The sequence below is a fragment of the Pundamilia nyererei genome, unplaced genomic scaffold, assembly GCF_000239375.1.
Source record: "Pundamilia nyererei isolate P.nyererei 1_Seehausen unplaced genomic scaffold, PunNye1.0 scaffold00107, whole genome shotgun sequence".
Taxonomy (NCBI): Eukaryota; Metazoa; Chordata; class Actinopteri; order Cichliformes; family Cichlidae; genus Pundamilia; species Pundamilia nyererei.
In genome coordinates, this window is record NW_005187508.1 from 375,892 (window position 1) to 392,013 (window position 16,122).

General features: G+C 43.9%; 1 protein-coding gene across 3 annotated transcripts in view; it reads left to right on the top strand.

The window, feature by feature from the left end:
- dlc1 (DLC1 Rho GTPase activating protein) overlaps positions 1 to 12,464 on the top strand; it is a 54,693-nt gene extending 42,229 nt beyond the window's left edge. For all 3 annotated transcript variants that reach the window (XM_005741084.2, XM_005741083.1, XM_005741085.1), the window contains exons 5-14: positions 601 to 2,246; positions 3,381 to 3,560; positions 5,122 to 5,281; positions 6,113 to 6,320; positions 6,815 to 7,031; positions 7,432 to 7,546; positions 8,694 to 8,909; positions 10,210 to 10,427; positions 10,544 to 10,717; positions 10,808 to 12,464. In XM_005741084.2, coding sequence (XP_005741141.1) covers positions 601 to 2,246; positions 3,381 to 3,560; positions 5,122 to 5,281; positions 6,113 to 6,320; positions 6,815 to 7,031; positions 7,432 to 7,546; positions 8,694 to 8,909; positions 10,210 to 10,427; positions 10,544 to 10,717; positions 10,808 to 10,907 — 3,234 coding nt within the window. In that variant the 3' untranslated portion in view covers positions 10,908 to 12,464. The remainder of the gene's footprint in view (positions 1 to 600; positions 2,247 to 3,380; positions 3,561 to 5,121; positions 5,282 to 6,112; positions 6,321 to 6,814; positions 7,032 to 7,431; positions 7,547 to 8,693; positions 8,910 to 10,209; positions 10,428 to 10,543; positions 10,718 to 10,807) is intronic.
- The last annotated feature ends 3,658 nt before the right edge of the window (positions 12,465 to 16,122 follow it).

Consider the following 16,122-nt stretch of genomic DNA (forward strand, 5'->3'; position numbering starts at 1 on the left):
ATATATCAGTGACGGCGCTTGTTTTACTCTCCAACCATGAGTGCCTGTGCACAATCAGATAACGACTGTGTAGGTGGGTGTAGGCGGGGGGTGACCCCAGTCTGGCCGGCTACATTGAGAGCTATGGGGTCAAAATGGAATTTCCTCAACGCCCTTCGGGGTCTGAGACAGATTAACTAAACTGGGGGAGGTGTGTGCATTTTTGTAATGGTTCATATACATTAAATGTGACTCAGCAATGGCCAATTTATTCTACTTATTTTTCTGAGGTTTTCTGACTGACCATGAATATAATTACCTCATGCTTCATGCTAAAATTTATACATGTCTTCTTATAAAAGGCCTTGTGTTATGGAAGCTTTTGACAGCCATTGTATATAATTATATTTCATGTAGGTTAAAATTAGATCCATTCTAAAATAAGTTCCATAACTACAGAAAGTTTCCTGGATCAAGGTGAGGAATACTGGAAAAGAAGTGGAAAATGTGGCAGTGAATAATGTCACCAACTGTTTCTCTCCCTCCCTCTCTTTTTTCCCCTTCTCTTCTTGCTATTCCTTTCTCTCCCCTCTCCCTTCCTTGGCCCCCTTATTCATTCAGAGTGAGGACTCAGATGAGGATGAGCCTTGTGCCATCAGTGGACGCTGGACCTTCCAGAGGGACAGCAAGCGCTGGTCTCGGATGGAGGAGCTGGAGGTTTTCTCCACGCTGCCCACAGATGCCTGCCAGCCCCCTTTTCCCAATGACCAAGCATCCCAGAAGGGCAAGCTCACCCTCCGAGAAGGCAACAGCTCGGAGAGTGTGCTGACCGACCTCAGTGAACAGCCCGAAGTCGGCTCCATCCACAGCAGTGGGAGTGGAGGGAGAGGAGAAGAGAAGACCCATGGTGCTGCTCTGGTAAACGAAGCTGTGCCCCCTAATGCCACCCGTGCCAGCTCAATAGCTAGCATGTGTTCATCGTCAGGCACGGGTGGGTCAGGATGTGCTAATGAGGACTCTCTGTCTGACGGGTTGCCTCCATCGCCCCTAGAGACTCTCAGGCAGTTTACCTTTGATGTAAAGACGGGGGTCGCCGGACGAGGGGGAAGTCTGGACCGAGGATCCGGCAGCAGCAAAAGCACACGTTCGAGAGCTAAGAGCTTTCTCAAGAGGATGGAGAGTCTGCGGCTCCGCAGTGGCAGCTCCTCTAAGAGAAAGAAGAAGGGGGGCACCGGCGGAGGCAAAATAGAAATCAGCGGCCCTGTCGTCAAAGAGGGTCTCGATGATGACAAACTGCGGAGGCTCAACTGCGTGGACATCTCCAGTCTCAACCTCAACCAGAATCTTAATCACCATCGCAATAATACCCAGACTATGACACTTAACCGCAATCGCTCTGTATCCTACTCCACTCAGACCAGCAACGGAAGTACTGGAAGTACTGGGAGCAGCCAGTCGGAAGCTAGCAGCGGGAGTGCGGTGAGCACGCCGAGCCCAGTGACTCGAGCTCGCAGCCACAGTGCGGCAGCGACCTCCAGTAAGCGAGGGGGCATGTATTTGGAAGGTTTTGATCCTTTCAGCCTCCTCCAGCAAGCTTCAGATCAGCAGCAAGCTCCCAAATCTGCACCACCCATCCCCTGCCACGCTAGTAATGGGATGACAGTTGATGAGCAGAACCGCAAGAACAACTACAGCGTGCAAGACAGCAGCAGACAAGTGGAAGAAGAAGAGGAAGAGGAGGGCATGATCTTTTTCTATTTACCAGAAGGCCATAAGCCTGGAACCTTTCCCAAGGCCCTCCAGGATGGGAGTTCACGCACTAATGATAATGGAAACTCTGTGATCCTCAGGGGACGGCACAGCAGACGTCAACGCCGTGGCTCATCGGGCTCGGTCGACAGCCGTCTGAGTTTTTATGACAACGTCCCTTACACGGAGAGAGTGGAGGGAGAGGAGGAAGAGGGGGATGAGCACAAATTAGAGGAAGTGCTTCAACACGTCAGCGGCTTGCAGCGTTTCGTTAATGCCTGGTCTGAGGATGCGGCCGGTGAAGAGGAGGAGGAGGAAGATGAGGAGGAAGAAGGCGACTCGGATTCAGCACTGGACTCGGCCTCCCCGTGCCCATCCTCTCCTCTGCAGAACCGCCTGGAGGAGGCCGAGAACGGAAGCGACCAAGACAGCACAGGAAACCCCTTGGGCGAGGGGGAGGAAGGAATGAGGGAGAGAAGAGACTCTGGTGTCGGAGCATCTCTAACCCGAACCAGCAGGTGAGGGAAGAAAATCCAAAACCATCTTTTTACAAATGCAGATCATCAATGAAGGGTCGGTTCATCCAGATTTTAATAAAAAAAATCAGAGGTTTGAAATCCTTACATTTTATAGTAAGGTGCAAACATGCCAGATTAGAGTACATGTGGTCATTTATATCTATAGTCCCTAAATCAGGGATGTCTAATTCATTTTACATTATGGGGCACATACAGCCCACTTTGATTTTAAGTGGGTCAAGCAGTAAAACCCCTCTTTTTTTATCAATGTAAAGAAGTTTAACTACACTTTTAATACCTGAGATGTAAGAAAAAGAAGTGCTGTTTCAACACAATGTCTCTTTTTCTACATGATAAAGAAATGCTGTATAAATAACTGTGGGGGGAATCTTTATTTGGAGCCAAAACTACAGTTAAAGTCTAAAATTTATGCTCTCCTCCACATATTTTCTTAAGATATGGAGTGAGCCAGATTGAAGTCTTTGCCAGGCCAGTTCTGGCCCTCAGGTCCATTTCATACTCCTGCCCTAGATTAAACAGCAACTTTGACTCTAAATAATTCCCAGACCACACTGTTAGCCATTCTCAAAAATACAATTTCATGCATATTTTTATATAAGAAAAATTTTATGTGCTACTTTTAGTTTTAATACTAAGTGGAAAGTCTCATGCTGCCAGTCTTTCTTCTGTAAAAGGACAAAGCAAACCTGAATGCAGCACTGAGGTACCAACAAAAAGAGTTTTACATAAAAAGTGACAGCATAGGATAAACAGGGGGACACGCTGAGACTTCTCTCCTTATGTAATGCTACCGAGCGCTCTGGAATGCTGCTTGGTTTCCATGGGGACCGTTCCTGTGCTTTCAGGAATTCACAGGCAGACTTACGTTCGGCGGGCTTTTAGTCTCAAAGACAATCTCTTGATTGATGTGTACATAAGTCCTTGTAATCCCCAAACTGATCACTTGGCACATAACAACTACAAATACTGTGTGTGGCCGTGGGTTTTATTGTCAACGTTTATGCATGAACAAAAGCATGAGGCAGATCCCGAGGGTTAAACTTGTTCTTTCTCAATCGTCAGTATTCTTCTCACATCTCAATTTGTGCTCTGCTCTTCTCCGATGTACTCCAGACCACAGAAACTCCGCTGGCCCAGCTTCCAGAACTCCCATCGGCCCAGCTTGGCCTCCGCCCAGCTTCAGATTAGCTGCCAGTCTGTGCTACAGATGAATCTGCTGCAGAAACTCTCCCTTCTGCAGCTCACTGCTCTACTGGAGAAACACACTCCTACAAACAAACATGGCTTCAGTTGGTGAGTGGACTGTAGGGAAGGCTTGTGGACGGGAAATGGAGGGTGAAAGCATTAAGAAGTGTTTTTCTTTCTTTTTAAAGCTTCATGTGAAATGGCTTCTGCCACTGCCATATTGTTCCTCTAAGTAATGCCCTTTAATATACCCATTCAGCCAGCTATTAACCCACTCAATCCTACCCATCTCCAAATCCTCTACATCTGCAGGTTGTTGTATAGTGTGGGGATGGCTGTCCACAGAGGTTGGGTTTCACATTCTTTTCCCAGGCCCATAATTGCTGGGAAGGGGCGTACATAGTCTTTTTCTCAACGGGGCAATCATGGCAGTTCACACGCGAGGTGTTGAGCTCGAGGCTGAAAAGAGCTGCACGCAATAACTGTCCTTCCAAGCTATCTTCTGTACCACTTCTAAGCTTAAGGTCTGGGCTAATTTTCTGTGCGCTTGTTTATTTCTTCATTCTGGCTTTTTTATGTTAAATTGAACATTGGGGGGGGGGGTTCTGTGAAATGGACAATTTCATGAAATTCCCTGAAATGAAAGCAGCTGAATGTCACTGAACATTCTTCACATTACAGTAGACTGAAGTGTCATTGTGCTAAATTGCTATAAGCCAAAGTGCTACCTAGAATTGGCTGTTTTGAAGAAGCTAAAGTTAAGGAAAAAGATGACTAGAAGTGGAAAAATCACATTAATTCTGTGTTATTTTTCTGCTCGAGGCTTTCTTTTAAACGGGAATAGAAGGCATTATGACAGTCTTATGACAGGTCGAGGCTCACTGAAAGACAGTGTCCAATTGTTGGCCACTGGAGGCCCACAACATAGTCAGAATTCTGCCCGGGATCATAACATGCTCTTTTTTTTTTCTTCTTCTTGTTTTTTTTTTCTAAACCGTGCTTCTAAGAAGCACTCCGAGTCTTGTGAACCCCAGCACTTACAAAGACGCACTTGTCCTGAGTCACGCATAACACACACACACCCATGCAGACAGATACTCAGCCATAAATCTGCGGGCACATTCTTGTGAAACGGTCAGGGTTGCATGTTTCAACTCTGGGTTTGTGGATGGAGACTTGCTGTTCACTAGGAACCAAATGCTTGCACACAAGCTCGCCCAGAGTGACAAATCTGGAGACGGACGTCGACTGGAGATGTACAAAGTAGCGGGTTTGTACATCTCCTTTCCACGATCCCCATTTTTCCCTTACCTTTTTACCCACGCCCCCCGTAACCCTGCAGATGGACCTCTGCACTGGCTCACTTTCACACTGGCCTTGCACACACATAAAAGGCTCAAGCGCTGTGTGATAAAAGGCCTAATTGGATTTGTTTGAGTTTTACATTGCATCTGAACTAAAAATAAACCATTTGACGCATTTCTGACGCGGCGGTGATTCAATTTCCTGTGTATGAATAGGTGTTTGTGGAATGTCTGTGTTAGCCCTGATTACTGTGATGTGTTTTTGTTGATTACAGTCTAGGCTCTCAGTTAGTAAAGAGAGAATGAAGGTATGTCATTATAATGTTGACCCATTTTAAAGATCCAAATTTGTGTGTATGCTGCAGGGCTGTGCCGAAGTTTATGAAGCGCATCAAGGTGCGCGACTACAAAGACAGGAATGTGTTTGGTGTGCCACTACAAGTCATCGTCCAGCGGACGGGACAGCCCCTGCCTCAAGGAATCCAGCAGGCCATGCGCTACTTACGAAATCAGTGCCTCGACCAGGTAACATATAGTACAGAAATATGCACAGATGTGTGCAAAACCTTTTTATACACTGGAATTGCAAGTTTACATGTAATGGCCACCTCAGCTTTAGCTTTAAGTACTATTTTAGCTAACTTGTTTTCTTTAAGCTACTCAAACGGCATAAAATATCAATCTAAATACATGTGCATATTTCTCTTGGTGTTACATAACATGAGGCAGGGAATTGGAAAAAGTCTGATGCCCACTCAGTGTGTAAACACTTTCTGTGTGCCAGGGGAGAGTCAGTGTACTCAGTCACCTGTGTCGCTTTAATCTATACCCAGTCTGTCACAGTCTGTGCATTTATAAAGGAAGGAAAGGTGCAGTCAAATTGAAAAATGGCTTTTAATATGGCATCATGCAAAAGAGAATGATGGCTCTCTTTTCAAGGACAGACAAAGTGCCTCTGTTTGGAAGTGTGAAAGCTCATGGAAAATATTCAGTGAACAAGCCAGCAGTCTTCTTCTTTTCTCCTCCCCAACATTGCCATTTCACACAGCCTTAAAAGGCCATTGATGAGGTCCTACACAGCATTCACTACAAGAATGCCTACTGGCTGTTGTTGGAGCTCCTTGTCAATACAGTCAACAGGATCTGTTGTGATGTAACCATATTGACTGTAAGCTGCGGATTTGTGGATAAGTCAAGAATGTTATTTTCCTAATGCAACAGCCTAACGCAATAAAAGACGTGTGTGTGTGTTTGTGAGAGTCATTTTTGATACTCTTTGATCGGGTACTTTATAGTTCAAAGGTTTCTGCATGGTATGTGAGACGTAACCCTTTTCTTCTTTGTTTCCCCGCCCAGGTGGGTCTTTTCAGGAAATCGGGCGTAAAATCTCGTATCCAAGCCCTCCGTCAGATGAATGAAGCGAGCGGCGCCGACGGGGGAGGAGTCAACTACGAGGGCCAGTCAGCTTATGACGTTGCCGACATGCTGAAGCAGTACTTCAGAGATTTACCAGAGCCCTTGCTTACCAGCAAACTTTCAGAGACCTTCCTGCAGATCTATCAGTGTAAGAAGACACAAAACACAGAAAATGTTCTTCCAGGCTCGTCTACGTCATTCCTCGCGCAGCTTGACGTATGCAACTGCACAGCTGACATACTTTGTTTTAGATGTTGTAGCCATAGAGCTGTAAAAACACGAGACAGATGAGCACACATCTGTGGACGCTACACCGTTTGCGTAAGGTGATGTATGAGAGGTCAAGCATATAGTGGACCCATACATATAAGCTTATGTAACATAGCTTATGTAACAGGTCAACACAGATCCCATCATAACTCGTTTTTGGCAGGTAATTGGAGGCCCGATACGGTCTACTTCCTGAATTAAACAACAGCTGGAAAGAACGATGACAGGATGTAGTATGACAACAGATATTAGTACTGACTGACTCTCCTTGAGCTTTTAATTTTATATATGATAATGTTATTGTGGAGCTAAATAAATTCGAGCTAAATTGAACTGAAAAGGAATGATGATGGAGTCCATGTTCTTCTCCAGACATGCCTAAAGAGCTCCGCCTTCAGGCAGCTCGCGCTGCTGTGCTGCTCCTGCCGGATGAGAACCGAGAGGCGCTCCGGACGCTGCTGTGTCTGCTCAGCGATGTGACGGCCAGCGTGGCTGAGAATCAGATGACTCCCACCAACCTAGCAGTTTGTCTGGCCCCATCCGTTTTCCACCTCAACACGCTTCGACGGAAGGAGAGCTCCTCGCCGAGGTGTGTGTCTGAGTGCGCGCCGTTGTAATCGGTTCAGTTTCATGCCTTTAATCAAAATAGTTTTTGTTGCAGCATCTTGCATAAGGGCACAATATGCCTGTGCAGTTTTGGAAAACAGGAAAGGGTCACTCCAAACTAGCACGAGGGCAGAATAGTGTGGAAGAGAGCAAAGCCGGTGAGAAGAGGAAGGGGGAGAGACAGAGGAAATAGAAAGGTTACATAAACGTCCAGACCTAAATAAAAAAACACATGCATTGTTCCACATTTGGCACTTCTAGGTGAGGGTTTATCAGCTTTATACAGCTAAACCGTTTCCTCCAGTTTTTTTTTTACTTTTCTTTTGTGGTGATTGCTCTGATTAGCCTCATTATGTCTTCTTCTTTTTCCTTCTTTCCCAAAGGGTGATGAACCGGAAGCAGACACTCGGAAAGCCAGACCAGAGGGACCTGAATGAAAACCTTGCTGCCACTCACGGCCTGGCGCACATGATCCAGGAGTGCAGGAAACTCTTTAGGGTCAGTGATTAAAAATCGTGTAGCAGAACCTGTGCAGCAAACTCTTCACTTTTAAAGTTAGCTTAAAAAATAAAAGCAGAATGAGTTACTGGCTACTACCTTCACAGTAAACTGCCATTTAAGGTAACGAGGGTATGTTTGCTGACAGAATAAATGTCACCTCCGGTTTCCTGCCGCATACCTCGTGTCCCTGCGTTTGTCCTGTCAACAAACAGAGTCCCAGTTATGTAAGGCATTGATCCAATTCATGCAGTTATTCGTTCAAGAGGAGTTTGGATTATGGAAAGTGAACATGCTACGGGGGGGCTGAATACCTATGGTGTCCAGAGCTCTGTTCAAGTAAACGCCCCCCAAATCTAGCATAGTATCACAGGGGTCAGAAATCCATAAATTCATGGCAGTGAGATTTGGCATCTCCACATGGATAGCACAACAGGAAATAATCAGCAAAGCTACAGCATTACAGATCCAATTAAAACTGACATTAAGCCAGAAATGTGCTTTGCCTTGTGCCATCTTCTCTGGACATGGTAGAGTAAATGTTAAAAGGCTGCACACTGTGGGTCATTAAGGTCGTTTAAAATTCTATTAGACTGTGGAAAGGCTTCCTGCTTTCCTGTCATGGTCACATTGCACAAGTAAACCGAATTAACCTCCTTAAATGATTTCTTTAATTACATTTGCATTTGCTTATGGAGGTTTTTTTAAAGGGAAGATTGACGATAACACTGTCAGGATGCAATTAACAATGGAAGATATGAAGGAGACTATATTGAGGATAAACTAGGCAAACACAGGATGTGTTTCCAGTTTGTTTAATGGGATTAATGTAATAATGACAAAGCCAGAAAAACCATGACTTCAGTGTTAATCACATATTCAGAAATGCTTTGAGATCTTTAAAATCAGACCTGTTTTACATAATAGTTTTTCCCCACAGTAAGCTCACACTGCCAATCATTTTTAGTGAAGGGGGTCTTAATTAATTTTTTAGTTTTTTCTCTGAAGTTTTCTGTGCTTTGTTTTCTCTAACATCAGTAGGAATTGTAGAAGTCTGTCAAACCAAAAGACATTTCTTTATCCTAAACTCTAACAGACTAAGCAGATGAATAATTGTTCTAACCATCCATCTCCTCTTCTCTCACAGATCCCAGAAGAAATGAATCGCTGCAGAAACTCGTATATGGAGCAGGCTTTGCTGCCGCAGCGCTTGGAGGAGCTTGCAGGTGAAGAGGCTGCGCATGGAGGCTACAGGGCGTACCTACAAGATAGCCTGGACACTCTCCTCAAAGAGGCTAAAGACAAGTTCAAAGGATATGACAGCTGCTCCACGCCAGAGCATGCTGACCTGGCATATAGGAAGGTAGGTCCTCTTTTTTTCTTTTTTTTAAAAATCTATCTCTAGGTCCTCTTAAATGTCATCTGTTCAGCCTGTGCGGCTACTTTCAGCCTGGAAACATTGATAAAATTGTCAGACAGCTCACAGGAAAGATTTATTATCTTTCTATAGAGTGTAAACAAGCTGTCACTCCTGAAACATGCACACCATCTCTGTTTCCTCTCCTCTCTTTTCCTCTCAGTCCTTGCCCTGCCTCTCTTTTAACTCTAAATATCGAGTGGAAAACCTGCAGTTAGGGTTTCCTATGTAAAAACAAATCCGTGCGAAAGTGGCCTGGCCCCTTGGCATCTCATTCCCATCCCAGTACTGGACTCCATCCCAGAATGACATCAGCTTGACATAGAGACACACACACACAAACACAAACCCGTACAGAGCCTCTGCATTATCCCAGGCTTACATTTCCTGTGTCCAGTTTGCGAGGCCCTGGATGAGGTTATCTTTTTCTCCAGTTTAAAGTCACAAGGCGCAGAGTGTGTGCTTTTTATCATATGATGGCAGAAAGAAGCAGCTGACCTGGCCAGAGCGCAGTGAAATATGTTGAAACACAGCCTAGCTGTTGTGCATAAGATTACCGTTAAATTACTACATCCGATTTTTGTAATTTCCCCTAATGTAACTGGTACAATTAGATATCTTATAGCAAGCCTCCAAACACTTGCATAAGACACTGAAAGTTTATATTACCACATTTCAGTCAGGAGCACTACAGTGAAAGAAGATTATTTCCATCTGCAGCAATTTATATTTGGCAGTGAAGGGCTGTTCTGGGGGCCTTCCAAGCACACATGTGGAGATCCAGAGACAGCAACAGCAAGACCCCAGCACAGAACAAGATGTTAAGTTAGATACAGCATGAAATGTAGGAACTGAGGTAAAGACGGGGGAATGCTTAATCAGAGCTTGAAGGGCAGGCAACTGGTGTTCTTTAAGTTTGCTGAGGACATCTCACTCGTTGACTGATTATTAATCGTGTGCATTATTACACGACTGTGAAAAAGGTGTCAGATATTACCACCAGAGGCTGTGAGTGAAACTGAACTGACGAAGCCTCTTGGGTGAGAGGTGAAATGTCTTGAAAATACTTAAACAAGTCCAGTCACCTTCTTTTCAAGCCCTTAAAACTAACTGCAGGAACCTGTGTGCATGACATTTTCTGTCTGCTGTAATTTCCTGTCTTTGTTCTGTGATTTTAATGACATAAAGTGCTTTAAATCAATGGACTGCAAGTAAAGTAACTGGGTCTCGCCATCTGTTTCTCTAGGTCCATGATGGGTATCCACTGCGGTTGTGGAAAGTAATGGTGGAGGTTCCCGCAACTCCCGAAGAGGTTTTGACCCGGGTGCTGCGAGAGCAGGGACACTGGGATGAGGACCTGCTCGAGAGCCGTGTAGTGGAGACCCTCGATGACAGGACAGAGGTCTACCAGTATGTCAGGAACTCCATGGCGCCTCATCCTACCAGAGACCATGTCGTGCTCAGGTAGATCGCTGTCTTTTTCTCTTCTTTGTGTTTATTTTGCTTTTGTCTTTATCTTTCATCTTACATCTAATTTAATGCTGTTTTTAATCTAAAGTGTCTTTATTGGTTTCTAACAGAACATGGGTAACAGACCTGCCAAAGGGAGCATGCGCACTGGTGTGTACCTCTGTAGACCACGAAGGGGCGTCTGCGGTGGGCGTCCGAGCCAATGTTCTTACTTCACGCTACTTCATAGAGCCCTGTGGAGCGAGCAAATCCCGACTCACGCACATTTCCCGAACCGACTGCAGGTGAGTGGATTACTTCCAGAGCCACAAACAAATCAAGTTTTAGAGCAACGCAGTAGGCTAACAGCCTCCTCTCTTTCTTTGTCTAATCAGGGGTCGTTTCCCAGAGTGGTACAATAAACTGTATGGACACTTGTGCGCTGCCGAGGTGGCACGGATACGAGACTCATTCACTGCACCCACGGACAAATGAGAAAACGCTGTGCAATTTGGACGGCGGCAGTTTTGGGGAATTTTTTTTGGGGAGGTCAAAGTCCAAGCCTCCATCCTCACATCAGGACAAACTCTGGATCCTGGATTGAAGGACTTTTTTTTGTGATCCCCCCCCCCCCTATGTCCAAACAAGATTGATGTTATGTTTTTAAACTGTTCTTTTGGGGCCTCCCAGCGTGCTGCCAAGAGGACTTGTGTCAGACAAACATTTGTCTGGGCCAGAGGAGGCGATGTTGATACAGGATGTATAGTTTGTCCAAAGGGTGCTATTGCTTCTGAGAAGCAAAAGAGGGATTTCATGTATGCGTGAGAGCGTGTATGCGAATACGTCAGTTAACACAGATTCGTCATACTGGTTTCCAGTAGCAGAAAAATGTGTACATAAAGTAGTCTGTTCAAAGTAAAGGTCGGCGTATGTCCTGCGTTACCTCTGTCCCCTTTTTTTCTGTTACAGCAAAGCACAGCAGACATTATTATGGTCAGCCGATTGATAAATCCACGGGCGAAGAAAGACGGTAATGCGCAGACTGAGCGGAGACAATAGATAGGATGTTGTGAGACGACAGGTGGCCGGTAGCACAAAGGGTTTTAGTGTTTTAGGGTAGAGACAGACGAGTACTGGTGGCTGGCTCACCAAACTGAGAGGAGCGATCAAAGGAAGGGCCTCATTTACCAACATACAGATAGATGTCTTAAATTCCATCAAGAAGAATTCAAATTGAGTAAGCGGCAAATGTCTCTCGAGCGTGTGATGCCATTGTTTGCGTTCTCGGAGATGCATAGGCACACTTTATGGATGTCAGGAACCGAAACGCAAGACCAAACTGATTTAATGGACCAATTTTTTGTAAAAACCCAAGATGAAAACAGTAGATTCCCCACAGTGAGCTTTTCCTCACCGTCACAAGTGTTAGATTTGTTTAAAGCACAGCACAGTTTTTGAGATTTTAGGCTTGTCTGCTATCAAAGTTTTTAAAAACATGTAATGCTCTCGCAGTCGCTTTGATGTAGACGAGAACAGAAAGGTAGTCCGACAGGAAAAGTAGAGGGGGAAAAAAAAGAGGGGTCCTTTTATAAAGGTGGCGATTTTACAGGTTTTACTGTAAAGAGGAGGGCAGACTGAATGTGTGAATTTGAAGGAAGGAAAATATCTTTGCGTGAGCTCCTTTCGCTGTGCTGTCTCGTCTGTGTTCAAAAAATAAAGACATTGTATCAGCTGACCTTCACTCGTAACACTCGTGCTTAAATCTGAGGTTGTGCGTTGTTCGCGCTGACGTGTCCGATTAATCCACTAAGCCATTGTTCGCATCGCAAGTGTTTTAACTGTGTCTCTGCCAAATAATAATGCATGACAATGACAGTTAATTTAAAGCCAATATATTTATACCTCAGATATGTTTGTTTTGTATCATACTGTTTTATTGTACATGTTAAGCTTTGTGTTACGTAAATGAAAATGTTTTATCTTTTTTAATAATATTATTTCTGTACAGGTTAATCAAAGTGCACTATTAAATGTATTAAAATATTAACCGCGTGTGTGTGTCCTGTGAGTTATGTAGTTGTAAAGAAACAGGGAGGGCCACAGCACGGCCAACTTTCACGCCAAAGTATTGTGGCTTTGTTCTGGCTTTGCTCTTCAGATCCCCCATAATCTGCTCGGTCGCCTGTTTGCACAACAGTTTGTTCCAAGTAATTACACCTTCTCAGCTCCAGACTGATACTGGACTTCCATTTTTGCTTCCCCTCATCGCCCGCTCTCTGTGTTTACTCCACACCAGTCAACGCATGATGGGACCAGAGAGGCTTAGTAGATCTTGGTGATCTCACCCGCTGTCCTGTTTGTTACATAATAGTGTCATATAGCAGAAGACAATGGGGCCTGTTGTACCACAGCTGTCCTGGCTTGGACACAGCAGACCCTACAATGAGGAGAGCAGTCATGCGGCAAAGCAGGGAGGGTGGGGTGGGCTCCAGGGTTTAGAGCTGAGAGCAGGGGGGAGCTAACATACCCATCTATGTTTTTATCCACTTGGCCAAGTGAGAAGTGTCCATGTGCGGCAGGAAAACATCCTTCGCACGTGCTGTAAATGTTTTGTTCAGGATCTGGTGTAAACCAAACAGAAGAATTGTTATGATCCTTAACCGTGAACCGTGTATTCTCATAGCTCAAGTCTCAGTACTTTCCATATACGTACAGAGCGACAGCATAAACAAGTGTTAACTTGACTGCGAAAGCCCACAGTTAAGACGGGGCATTTACATTTCACGCTGGCATCCTCACTCGCATTTTTTCCCCCCTGTTGGATCAAGAACACTTCTTCTTACACTCGAGTGCAACACAGAACTGGAGACAAACCAGAGACTCCAACAAGATCATACACGTAGCCGGAGACGTGCGCACACGTGCTTGGCTTTGAATTTGTCGCATAATGTTTAACAGAATCTTCCAAATAACATAAACCTCCAGGTGACCTCTTCCTCCCTCTAGTTCTAGTGTGTGTGTGTGTGTACGTGCATTTGCTTGCACACTCGAAATGCTGCTGTGTTTTTTGCATGTTCTTGAGTACGTGTTTCTCCTGAGAACCCAAACACCTCTGGGAGATTACGCAGGGCCAGATAAGGCTGACCAAGAGTCACCACCAGGGCTGCATTCCTGCACAGCTGTTTGAGAATCAGGCACAGAAGGTTTCCCACATTGATAAATGAATACGAGCGTGTGCATTCTTCCTCCAGATTTCTCAAGACGTCTACGCTCAGAACAGTGTGCATTTTGTTGCTCTGCACAGTCTTTTTCTTTTTATTCCTTAAGTGAATAATGCAATTTTATTCCACTCTGAAACAGATAACACCAGCACAGACAACCTTTGTGCTTCAGATTGAATGATAGAAATATGTCGAGGCTCGTTATGTGACCACATTTTCTCCATTTTACTTTACAAGTCAAACGATCGACACCATGCAAGCTGCCTGCTTGTTACAGTTTAAGCATCACATTATGATGCACATATTACACACCGGACTTTTTTTTTTTTTCTCCCAGCGTTATCAGTCCCACAGACATATCAAACTGAGAGGAAGTGTGTGTCACATATCTCCGCGTGGACTGGAATGTTCTGACAAATCAACTGTAGCACTGTTTTGTCAACAGAAATGGTATGTCATGGTGATAAGACTGTATTTGAAGAGTCAACAGGGAAAAGAACGAGGGTTTAGTCACACAGTGTTTCTGTAGTTCCTTTGATTATCTTTATATTTCAGAAATTCAAAGCCTGCGAAGCACTCGAGTACACCGTATGCATCAGTGTACGAACATGATGCAACGTACAATAAACACACGGGTAAGCAGGCCTGAGTCTGCAGACCTGCGTTCATTTTATACAATGTTTTTCTAAAAGCCAGTTCCCAATATCTCAGGACGCTTCATGTTAAAGTCAGCAGTCTTGGTAACTGTAAGAATTCTGCTGGATAGATTAAATAGTTTTATGAACTACTGAGAACCAGTGTGTCTGTAAATGTGACTCTGGTTTGTGTAATTATTCTTTAAGGGAGACTGTAAATAATTATAAAGTGAGAAACTCATCACTCTTTATGTGTTTTATGCTTTTAAAGCTTTTGATCCTGAGAATCACACAAAGTTATTAATTAAGAGGGGAAGAAGGAAGAAGTTTGTTCCCAGTTCGTTTAAATGGGCCTTTCCTACTCTACCCAAGCACTCGAAGCACTTCATTCATAGAAGCACTTTCTTCTACATAAGTGCTCTTATTTATATGGGGCAACTTGGGGTTAATATCTTACCCAGAGATATTTGACATGCAGACTGGAGCAACCGGGAACCAGGGATCGAACCACCAACCTCCCAGTTAGTAGCTGACCCGTTCTACTGCCTGAGCTACAGACTTTATGCTAATGAGTTGATGAAACTTGTCAAATTTGGTACTGTTCAGCCATCGCTCTACTGATCTCTAGAAGCTCCTTGCTAAATTCACCAATCTCTTTTATCTGATTTCACTTTTTTAAATTCATTTTTATGTAATTGTACTTCTGCTTTTGTCTCTTTACTATATCTTTCTTGAGTTATTTTGTCATATTTACTTAATATCTACTTAATTTGTGTATGCTTAATGTTTTGCATGCTGTAGCACAATCATTTCACAGTTTTGTGGATAAATACCATACATTTTATCTTGTTTTTTGTTTATGCCGTGAAAAACGACCCCCAACCACTCGAACTAGGTAAGTGGAAGTAAAGAGATAATTGAATCTTAGGATCTGTAACTGAGGTTAGTTACATTGGGCATCTTGCATTGATCAAATTGTTATAGCTGTATTTTTGTGTGGTAATAATCTTGCTTGCTTTTAAAAAAAAATGCCATATGAAGGCTTTGTTATGTTATTTAAAAAAAATTCCCTTTGTGCAAACACTCTGTGGGGAGTATAGGAAGAAAAAACTTCCTTTAACAGGAAGAAAGCTCCAAAAGAATTTTCTCAGGAAAAACAGCCATCTGTCTTCACTGACTGGCAAACCAAACAAACAGCAGTTTTTGTTGTTGTTTTAAATCAGTAACTACTGAGCAGCTTCAGACTCAGGGCCATATAGAGACAGACAAGGAGCGACACAGAACACACAAAGCTACTGACATGCAAAGCAGCACCGGAACCAGCCCTATGCATTGCATCATCACAGAGAGTGGCTGCCATCTTTACTACACTCCACAGGAGATGATGGACAATAAGGAATAAGGAAAATAAAGAATTACAATAATTCCGGCTTGAACTGGCAAACGCAGGACTAGTTTTCCAGAATCACTGTGACACCAGATGTTCCTAATCTGTACAATGTTGCACAGGTGAAAGAAGGTAGTTGTAGAGATTTGTTTAATGTGGCAGTTAAAGAACATATCTTGGCCAGCATGTTTGCTCTCTAACTATCATTCACGTGTGAGGAAGACTTATAGTTTGCATAAAATGGGCAACTGTCAGATAATCGTTATACAAAGTAACATCTGCTATAGTAAAATTTTGTGATCGGTTTTGAAATCAGTATATGGACTGATTATTTCCTTCTGTGCTTCAAATCCGCAAACTATGGTTAGTCTGTAACTCTTCAGATTAACCATACGGATGCACATCTGCAAGGATCTAGAAATAAAGAGGGATGATCTTAAATAAAGAAAAATAAAAAGGCTCAGTCA